Source organism: Suricata suricatta, chromosome 6, assembly GCF_006229205.1.
Source record: "Suricata suricatta isolate VVHF042 chromosome 6, meerkat_22Aug2017_6uvM2_HiC, whole genome shotgun sequence".
Classification (NCBI taxonomy): Eukaryota; Metazoa; Chordata; class Mammalia; order Carnivora; family Herpestidae; genus Suricata; species Suricata suricatta.
Genome location: NC_043705.1, coordinates 103,367,531 through 103,378,305, shown reverse-complemented (window position 1 = coordinate 103,378,305; position 10,775 = coordinate 103,367,531). Strand labels below are relative to the sequence as shown.

General features: G+C 49.8%; 2 protein-coding genes across 4 annotated transcripts in view; one reads left to right on the top strand and one right to left on the bottom strand.

Annotated features, from left to right (window-relative positions):
- The window catches only part of LARP1 (La ribonucleoprotein domain family member 1), a 20,904-nt gene extending 16,420 nt beyond the window's left edge, over positions 1-4,484 (top strand). For all 3 annotated transcript variants that reach the window (XM_029942975.1, XM_029942974.1, XM_029942973.1), the window contains exons 16-18: positions 1,485-1,594; positions 1,771-1,898; positions 3,323-4,484. In XM_029942975.1, coding sequence (XP_029798835.1) covers positions 1,485-1,594; positions 1,771-1,898; positions 3,323-3,532 — 448 coding nt within the window. In that variant the 3' untranslated portion in view covers positions 3,533-4,484. The remainder of the gene's footprint in view (positions 1-1,484; positions 1,595-1,770; positions 1,899-3,322) is intronic.
- A 5,707-nt stretch (positions 4,485-10,191) lies between these two features.
- Positions 10,192-10,775, bottom strand: part of FAXDC2 (fatty acid hydroxylase domain containing 2) — a 28,295-nt gene continuing 27,711 nt past the window's right edge. Inside the window, exon 9 of the mRNA XM_029941254.1 lies at positions 10,192-10,517. Within this exon, the coding sequence (XP_029797114.1) occupies positions 10,361-10,517 (157 nt within the window). The 3' untranslated portion in view covers positions 10,192-10,360. The remainder of the gene's footprint in view (positions 10,518-10,775) is intronic.

The window sequence follows — 10,775 nt, the reverse complement described above, 5'->3', positions numbered from 1 at the left end:
CAATAGCCAAAACATGGAAAGAGCCTAAATGTCCATCACCTGATGAGTGGATCAAGAAGATGTGGTATATATACACAATGGAGTACTACATGGCAATGAGAGGGAATGACATATGGCCATTTGTAGGAAAGTGGATGGACCTCGAGGGTGTCATGCTAAGCGAAATAAGTCAGGCAGAGAAGGACAGATACCATATGTTGGCACTCATAGGTCTACAGGAGAACAGGAGAAACCTAATGGAGGACCAGGTGAGGGGAAGAGGGAAAGAGAGTTGGGGAAAGAGAGGGATGCAAAACTTGAGAGACTATTAAATGCTGAAAATGAACCGAGGGTTGAAGGGGGAGGGGGGAAAAAGGTGGTGGTAATGGAGGAGGGCACTTGTGGGGAAGAGCACTGGGTGTTGAATGGAAACCAATTTGACAATAAACTATTTTTAAAAAAAAAAACTTTCTTACAGGAATTCTTACATACCTTTTGCTGAAAGTTTAGAAAATATAGATAAGATCACTTGAAAATTCCAACTCCCAGAGATAACCAGTGTTAATATGTTTAAGTATGTGCCCTTCCAGACTTTGTATGCATGTGTAGATGTAATATTTACATATTTGTTTATAAAATGGGCTTATTCTGACATAACACTTTGAAACCTGTCTTTTCCACTTGAGATATATATATCTATATGTATATATATTTGATGTTTTATTTATTTTTGAGAGAAAGAGACAGAATGTGAGTAGGGGAGGGGTAGAGAGAGGGGGAAAACAGAATCTGAAAGCAGGCTCCGGGCTCTGAGCCGTCAGCACAGAGCCCAACTCAGGGCTCGAACCCACAAACCATAAGATCCATGACTTGAGGCAGTCGGATACTTAACTGACTAAGCCACCCAGGCGCCCCATACGTTATAATTTTTAATAGCTTATATTCTGTTGTACAGATTTACCATTATTTTTCTTAACTGTCTTAAGACATTTAAATCTTAACGTTATGCACAGTTTTGTACATATGTAAAATATAAACAGTGTATTTTTGGTCACTTCCCTGACGTGTTCTTAAAAATAAAATTTCTGAAGTCAGATATACAAACTCACTAATTGACATGGTCATGTGACTTTGCTAAGCGCTCATCCCAGGGATTGGCAAACTGGTTGTGTAATGGGACAGATAAGGAATGTGAAGGCTTGCAGGCCCAGGGCCCCTGCCATGATGCTCGGCTCTGCTCTTACAGCACAGAGCAGCCAAACAAAAATTGAATGTGGGCAGGGGACTGTTGTTCATCTGGCTGAAGTTTGCTGACCCCTGGCAAACAAACCACAAACTGCTGGGCCCACTTAAACTAACATTAAATGTTAGCCTTCTTAAAGATTATTTACCATTTTCTCAGTAATCCATGTGCTTAAACTATTTCCTCATTCATTTATTATGCAGGCACAATCATGTTTTACAAATAAACTGTCCTGACTTCACTGACTTGTGCTCTCCTACAGATATGGTTTGGAGTGCCTTTTTCGATACTACAGTTACGGCCTGGAAAAGAAGTTTCGGCTAGATATCTTCAAGGATTTTCAGGAGGAGACGGTGAAGGACTATGAAGCTGGTGAGAGCCAGAGTGGGACTCTGCAAGACCTGGTCACCTAGGCCTTCTTTCCCTCCTCCCTCCCCAGGTCCACCTGGGTCTGGCTGGGTGTCAGTCACCTCACACCTCCCTCTCAACTCCTCACCAGCCCAGCTGTCTCTACCTCTCTCTCCACCTCTGCTGCTTCTTTCCTGCAGGCCAACTCTATGGGCTGGAGAAGTTCTGGGCCTTCTTGAAATATTCCAAAGCCAAAAATTTGGACATTGACCCCAAACTTCAAGAATACCTCGGCAAATTCCGACGTCTCGAAGACTTCCGAGTGGACGTGAGTGAAAATCTCTTGTCTTTCTCACCCTCGTCCTGGAGAGAAGACTGGACCAGAGGTCAGGTTACTTGCATTCTGGTCCCAGCTATGGCACTAGCCCAGAGACCCTTTTTCCCCCACTGGGACCTTAGTTTCTTCGCCTATAAAATAGAGGGTGAGAAGTGGACACTGACAGCTAGTTGAAGCGGATTATGTGGTTGCTTCTCCCTCCTTCCCTGGTCCTGTAGCTAAACCATCATATGCTGTCTCCCTTTTATCTTCGTGTGCCCTGGTTAGCCTGGGCTGACTGGGTTGGTTGACTGGGATGAGTACCCTACTAAATGTACTTGCTTTTTCTGGAAGGGGCTAATTCCGACCCCAAAAGTTAATTTGTAATGTTTAACACCCCACACCAATACAACCCGTCTTCCTGGAGCGGTGACTCAATGGTGACATCCAGTGGTGGGTCAGGGTTATTGCTTCTGGGTATAACCAGGGAAGTGGTAGTTTTGAATCATGGATGTCTGTGCTGTGTTTCAGAGATTCCAGAAATGAGCGAGACTTGTTCTTTCAAAGAGTTTATAGTATAGTAGAAAATGTGCCAGTCATTTTATTTCCTTGAAACCTTTTAACGAAAAGACAAGTATAAGTAAATAGCAGTAATAGTCATCATACCTATTAAAAAATTGCTATTAATTGAGTGATTACTGTGTACCAAACACTGTGCTAGGCACTTGATATTGATCTCATTTAATCTTTATGATGTGAAGGAGGCAGGGTTTATTGTTAACAATTGCTATACCAGGGGGTAAATGGAAGCCCGTGGCCACCCAGTTAGATAGTGGCAGTGCCATTCAGGCCTCAGTATAAAGATGAATCTTTTTTTTCCTGTCCTTAAGCACTTCCTCCTCTGGGGGTTGGGGGGCTTTATGTGCAGAGAAGCCTTGTGGTAGGAAGAGCTGTGGAGGTGGGACTAGCAGGGGGCTCAGCTTTGGCCCTCAGAAAGGGAAGGAGATATCCTTGAGGTCACCGGACCTTTGGCAGTGGTAAGGCCAGACTGGATCACGGTCTGACTCTTAGATCAGGGTCCTCTGCAGACACTTGTGTGGGTGAAGGCCTGGGCCTCAGAGGCAGATAACCTGGGCCTAGTCCCGTTCCGTCGCCGCCAGTTATGTAAGTTATGCAGCCCAGAGCAGATTATTTTTCTGTGCTTCACTTTCCTCATCTGTAAAATGGGGTGATTGTGTCTCCATCAAAGGGTGATGTAGACCCCATGAGCGAATGTGCAGAAAGTAGCAGGGTGCTTTGGCATCTTGGCATGGAGATATGCCTCATAAACTGGTAATTTGGTTTTAAGGCAAGAAGTCTTTAGAGAGCCAGCCATGGCAAGGAAGGGGGTGTGGGTAGTGCCCCCTGATCACCTGTGACTTCTTCCTCTGTTACAGCCCCCCATGGGTGAGGAGGGCAACCACAAGCGACACCCCATGGCAGCAGGAGGTGGCGGCAGTGAGGGCAGGAAACGGTGCCCTTCCCAGTCTTCCAGCAGGCCCTCCACCATGATCAGCCAACCCCCCACACCACCCACTGGTCAGCCCATCCGGGAAGATGCCAAATGGACAAGCCAGCACTCGGACACACAGACTTTGGGAAAGTGAAAAGCCCCTTAGCCCTGGGGTTTTAGAGAGGGGTGTGGGGGGGTTGGGTGAGAGTCCACGGGGGTGCCCAGTCCCAGGAGAGGGGACAGAGAAGGGACAGGCCTGGAGTCATTAGGTTGGGCCTTTGTGCTGAGTGGCAACACATACACCATTTGGGCTATCAGAGGTACCCCTGGGCAGGAGCCTCCACACACCCCCTTCCCCTCCTCTCTCCATGACTCTTCTTCACATCCTAGCTTCTTCTAAGGGGGGGAGGGAAAGGGGGGAGATTTTTTATATATATATATAAATATATATATATATCAAGTTTTAAATTATTGATAGTTCGTCTGGATTACCAAAATCACTCTGCAGCCCTGCCCGCGGCTGGTAGGCCATAGCCGTGGCTCCCACCCACAGCCTCCTGCTCCCCCTCAAGCCAACTATGCAGCCCACGAGAAGGCCCTGTGGGCCCTGTCGCCCAGCACTGTCCCATGGAAGGCTCTGGCAGCGTCTCTGGGCCCCACGAGCACTGGCCCCCTGACCATCTGGGGCGCACCATCACCATGTTCTCCCCCTGCTGTCCCCACCACGCCCTTCTGCCATCTTCTGGGAGAAGGAAACCAAAGGATCTAGAAGTGGGGGTGGGGGAAGGTTTCAGCCTCTCTCCACTCCCCTCTCCCCATGCCCCTTACTCCCCAGCCCAGAGAGACGCTGCTCATACCAGAAAAGACTATTGAAAGATGATTTATTTTATTTTTCTCTGACCTTTCCATCCTTGGAAAAAAATGGAAAAACAAAAAAACAAAAAACAACAAAAAAAAAAAACCAAAAAAAAAGACAAAATCGACCATAAAAGACCAAAAAAAAAATCAGAAAACCCCCACCTAATCCACAGAAAGTGATGTCTTTCCCCTACCCTTGGATTTTGTTTTGTTTTGTTTGTTCTTGGAAATAATATTTTTTTAAAAGTTGCCTTATTGTGGAGCGGGAATCTGAAATACCCAAATGCCTGTTTTCCTCGGTGGAGTCACTCGAAGAGCTCACACCTTCTCTGGATGTGCCTGGGCTGGATTGGCTAGAATCTCTCTCTGGACTGAGTTGCATGTACAGTGCCTCCTGCCTGTAGGCAAGAGAGTTGGGAGCGGCTCAGATCAGAGCCGTGCCCGAAATACCCCTGCTGTTGCATCGTTCGAAGCTGACGTCCTGTGTCTGTACACTGCTGCCACTGTCGTGTCCTCGCTCTGCTTGCTGTTGCTTCATGACAGGCCCCGTCCTGCCTTGACACCCTTCATCTGCCCTTGGATCCCCAAGGCCAAGTGTGCTTCAAACTGTTGAGGAAGAGCATTGGCCTGGATCTGGGACACACTTGGCCTCAGCCTGACCATCTCCCCAACCTCAAAGGGGAAAGGTGAACACCGGGCAGCTGAGGCTTTGGATATCTGTTGCCCTGGAAGATCTGAGGTCTCAAGGAGGCTCTGTCTCATCGAAGGTGGAGAAGGATGCCATTCCCCCTCGGGTCTGGTGGGGTCTCCCCATCTTGCATCCCCCTTCTGCAAGCCATCTCTGCCCATCCTCCAATTGACCCTGCCTGGGAACGAGGGATCAGGAGGACCTGGGGGCTGGGGGGAATCCTGCCAGTTGGAGAAGCCCCGCGGCAGGAAGGTATATGTGGACATAGAGTATACCTGACTTCTCTTCTCCAGCCGCTGACTGCTTGGGTTGGGCTGGAGTCTTCTGGCATCTGGAGCTAGGGAGGGTGACGAAGGACTGACCCACACAGACATAGTCACCCCCAGTGTGGACCAGGTAGCGCAGAAGTTGATGGGAGTGTTGCTCTATTGCTGACACTTCCTTGGCCGACTTTTCAACCGTTGCCTCTGCTGGGCCCAAAGATTGGAGTCGGAGACTGTATCCCAGGCTGGAGAGGGCTTGCCCTCTGTCATGGGCACCTCATTGCTTTCAGCCTGTGCCCTCCCCCACCTCTGCCCTCCCCAGTGGTCATTGTGTGCGGAGCCCACCTCAGTTCCTGTTACCCAGTTGTCTCGAAAGCCAAGGATGAATGTGTCTGGTCACTGCTCTAAAAGTGGGATCTGAGGCCTGTCCCTGCCCAGTCTGGTGCCTGCCCCCAGATGTACCAGACACTAGACTCCTGCACCCCCCCCTTTTTTCCCCTTTCCTTCGGGTCGCTCAGCCCGGTACTGTATCCAGCACCATAGAACCTCAGTGTTTGTCCTCTGCTGGGTTTGGGGGCACAGGGAAGCCTTGGGGTGTGGGGAAAGGCTGTTCTTATCTTGAGTTTACTCCCAGGCCAGGGGGCTGCCATCCTCTCCCTGATCCTCCCACAGACACCCCAGAGAGAGGAAGCCCTTTTGGGGTGGGGAGGTGAGGACTTCATCTCAATGTAGGCTGAGGAGGGGGGGGGGAAAGGCTTTTTTTCTTTCTTTTTTTGTAACATGTTAGGAGTTAATGTTGCAAAGAGTAGTTTACATCTTCACTTTCTGAAGACACTTGAATTTAGGACCGGCGTATCTGTGACAGGCATGCCGGGAGTGGCCAGAGCCATCGGGGTTGGCCGCTCCACACCCACCACCCTCCTGTGGGGGCCCAAGACCTGAGACACAAAGCAGCAGCCTGCCCAAACCCTTCCGCTCATCCTGTACCCTTCTGCGATCGGTCCACACCCGGGCGACCTTCGGGCATCAAACATCGCAAGATCTGTGCGCCTCGGCCCTGCTAAGGGGCAGGGTTCTTTCGCCCTCTCCTGAACCTGGGAGCAGATACATGACCAGTAGAGAGGGGCTGCCTGGCCCTGCCCCAGCCTGGACCCCCGGGGCTCAGGTCCAGGTGCTGAGCCCCCATGTCAAAGTTGTTAACGTTTTTGTTTCGTTCCATTGTAGCTCTTTTTTTTCCCCTTTCCTGATGATTGATTTTACAAAAGAAAGTAAGCTGCTCAGAAGGCCCTAGAAGTGGGGAGGAGGGGCAAGGAAGACGACCAGCTAGGGCGGGTGGGGTGGGGTTTTTTTTGTTTTTTTTGTTTTTTTTTTTTTTTTTTGCCAAAAAGCCTGGGTACAACGGTCTGGGTCATCTGGTGCCCTCCTGAGTGGGACCCCAAAGTGTATCCTGTCTGGAAGGGTCCCTGGATTTATTGGCCCCAGCCCCCACCCTCTCCTTCAGCCATGTTGATGGCAGAGGCAGAGAAGATCAGAGCTTATAGCCCGTTTCTCACTGGAGAGGAAAACTTGTCATCTGGCTTTGCGGAGAAGGTTCCACCTTATGCTCATAGTACATTATCTTTACCATGTGCTAGGATATCACATTTAAAAGGACAAAAAAATGTAAAATACTTGAATGAGCTTGTATTATAACATTAATATTATTGAGAGTATCTGCTTTCCAGGCTGAAGTGATTCATCCATTATTCTAGTCCTGCTTTAGTCCTTTGTAATTTGTGGTAATTATGCTTTTCTTTTTAATACAAAAAAAATGTATAAAAATAAAAACTTGAAAAGGCAAAGTACTGGCTGGTCTTCCATCTGGGGTACAGCGGTTGAGGGATGGAGCTGGTTAGGGTTCGCTCAGGTCCAGGGGAACCCTGCACTTGGGATATGTGCATGAAAGCTTTGCAAGGCTCTGCCATTGGGCTTTTGGGGAATCTGCCCAGGGAGCGGGCTCTGGGGCTGCTAGTGAACACACCCGGGTGGTTTTGAGAGCTCCTGCCAGCCTGGAATTTACGTCCACCTCGTGCCTTGAGACATGGCAGCTATAGCCAGTGCCACAGGATGGAGAGAAGCCAGTCCAGCCGAGTTCCAGGGTTACTGCGCACTTACCGCTCTCAGGATTTCCATCCTCTGGCTGTGGCCTGGCTTCTTGCAAGGAGACAGCCAGGAAGGTTGCTGTGGTTCCCTGTGGAGGGTCCACACAGCCCCTCTCTGAACAGACATCCCTGCCAGAGTAGAGGAGTCACGGTTCAACACTGCAGCCTTACAGGAATCCAGATCGGCCAGCAAGCCCGGAGGATTGAAGCTAGGAAGGGATGCAATGAATGACACACCGCAGAGCCCACTCAGGACTGGCCCCTGGGCTGGGCTGTTGGTGGCTTTTCGCAGACCCTGGAGGCCAGGTGCTGGCAGCGGTAAGCATTCTCTGTGCCGGTCTGGCCTATGTGTAGAATTATAAGCCTGTCTCCCATGCCTGGTATATGAGCGTCCTGTCAGAAATGTTCTTCCAGAGAATTCTGCTGTTCTTCAGGTGGGCAGTTACGTTAGAACCTCCAGAGGTGTCCATGGAGTTTAGAAGATGGCAGCCAGGGTTCTGCAGACTGACTTGGGGACAGGAAGACAGTCACTTCACAGCCTGGTAGGAATGCTTATGAAATTGGCCACCGATGGTTTCATTGCACTGCAGTGGCTCCCAGATGCCATGTGGTCAGGAGTGTTGGAACGAGGCATGTAACGGAGAGAAAACACGGAAGCATCTACTGGAATTAAAAGGAGACCAGTTTATTTTCCATGCCTTTCACTTTCACATGATCTGGGAATTTTGAGACCTCAGCCTTTTTGTTTTTAATTTGCTTTTTTAAGTTTATCTCAAGGGAGAGAGCAAGCAGGGGAGGGAGAGAGCGAGAATCCAAAGCATACTCCACACTGTCAGCGCAGAACTCACAAACCAGGAGATCATGACCTGAGCCGAAATTGAGAGTCAAATGCTTAACCAACGGAGCCACCAGACACTGCAGGACTTCTGCCTTTTCCTAAGCCTCACTTGTTTACCAACCTCAGGGCCATCCTGTTTGATGAATAAGAGGAGAGGACTGGGACCCTCTGCCAGAGCCCAACCAGCTGGCTACCAAAAGGATGAGAGACTGACCAGCCTCTTAATCCTCAGAACCCAAAGACCTCGGGACACCTGGGTGGCTTAGTCAGTTAAGCGTTCGACTCCGGCTCACGTCATGATCCCATGGTTCATGGCTTTAAGCCCCGCATCAGGCTCTGCTGACATGGAGCCTGGAGCCTGCTTTGGATTCTGTACCTTCCCTGCTCATTCTCTTTCTCTCTCGAAAATAAACATTAAAAAAATTTTTTTTAATCTAAGTACCTCAGAGGGGTACAAAAAATACATCCATTTTTCCTCTTTCTACACACTCCTCATTCCCTACCCTTCGTAAATTTACAGAAGATGGACTATTTTCCAAATGTTTACTTGTGTAGGAACAGGTGGTGGGTGCAGGCTAGCAGCCATCCATTGGAGCACCAGGGCATGCGGTGTCCTGAAGAGCTACCCTGGGGACAGAGCCAAGCCCACCAAGGCCAGAGGAGGGTGAGTGGGGGTTGGAAGGCCAAGGAGGAAACTCTTAAGGGCCCGGGTAATCTGCTAGGCAGACCTGGAGTTGCAGGGCCGATGGAAAGGGGTCTTAGATAGTTCTCCTTGGAGAATTGGTCTTACTCAATGCTAAGGTAGTACAAAACGATGGTTTTCTTGGTGGAAAAAAACTGAAAAGTTCAGGAACGGACCCAAATTTGGTCACCGAATAAGGTGGCCTTTCAAGCCAAAGAGTGGTCTTCAAATTGTTCTTGGGAGCCATGGGGTTCCTGGCAGGGTGTGGCCGCTACGGGAAGGCCAGGCTGGAGACTGCTTCAGCCCATGCAGCTCTCTGGTTTTGTTTCAGAGAACTTTCACTTGAAATAAATGGTGTGGAGGCAACTGGTTAAGCATCTTGGGAGGAAATAAGGGTTCTGCCCTTTGGTCAGCCATGCTTTTCTTGCCTTCTCAAAGCCTCTTTGAGCCTGCTTCAGAGAAGCTAATAAGGGGGCCTCAATTGGGTGTCCCCAAAGGCCAGGGACTCTGACCCTTCCCTCTATGGATAAAAGGGCCCCCAGCTTAGCAGATCAACAGGCAAACTTTAGCCTTTGGTTTCCACATATGGCTGAAGGTAAGTGTCAGGGTCTCATGTGCACCTCTTTGGCATCTCTGTTTTAATCCAGGGAGGGGGGTCTCTGTGATTGGCATTTATCTTTTCATACACGGATGATGTTTGCTGTGGAGCAGAGTTGAAATGGGGCCTTTGTTGGCTGACTCAGTGTGTGTGTGTGTGTGTTGGCCATGGGGCTGTCCTGGCCCTGGCCAGAGTAGGGTGTAAGAAAAGCTTTTTGGCACAGGAAGGGACAAAGCAACACTTTATTCCCTCACCCCCTGGCACCAGAAGGAGCTCTCCCTGGAGTTGGCAGTAGCTTCCAGTCTTACTGCCACCTCTGCATTTCTGTGTCTTGCCTAGGCCGTAAATAGGTCATCTGGGGTCACCTCTTCCTTTCCACAGCAAAGGACCAGGGGAACTTGCCAGGAGCCCTGTTGAGGTGGTTTCTTCCTTTTCACTGGTCTCCGTTCTGGGGAGGTGTTTCTTCTCCTTAAGCCAACTCCTGGTCCTTTTGAGGGACAACAGAGGCAGTTGGGGGAGGCCTGGCCCCATCCTTGACCCTACCTTTCCAGGAAGCTGAACTTCCTCTTGCCCCAGTCGTGCTGTCATGTATTAGAAAATACATGGCTGGGCCACCTGGGTGGGTCTGTCAATTGAGCATCCAACTTCAGCTCAGGTCACGATCTCTTGGTTCATGAGTTCAAGCCCCACAGTGAGCTGTGTCAGCACAGGGCCTGCTTCAGATCCTCTGTCCCCCTCTGTGCCCCTCCCTTGCTCATGCTCTCTCTCTCAAAAATAAACCTTTAGAAAGAGAGAAGAGAAAAGAAAAGAAAAAAACTGCATTGCTGAAGGAACAAGTAAGGTACAACCAGAACGCCTTGGGCCAACTTAGCAGGCCACTGAAGGGGACAGCTAGGATGGCACTGGGCCCTCTCTCAATCCTTCTTCTTTGGGGGATCCGGGATGCTCTCCGACAGTGGCGTGAAGCCCAGCAGGATGCTGTGTCTCTCATAGGCCTTGGTCTGCTTGAACATGGTGTCAGTCCCATGGAGGTGGTCCATCACCCCCAGCACCCCATAGCATTCGTTGGACCTGGAGGAGAGAGGAAGGTGCTAGAGATCAGTGTGCTGATCTCCTTTTCATCTGTGTCAGCCTCACACATTTCTGAGCCCTCCTACCCCACACCCATTACCAACCATGCTGACCACCTGCATCGGACTACTCCAGCGAGTTGTTGTGCACATTCCTGGGGCCACTCCAGACTGTAAATCTATGATCTGTCTTTGAAAAGCTCTCTATGTGAGTCTGATGCATATAAGTCAACCTGTGGCAAAGCTTGGCTTGTTCAGG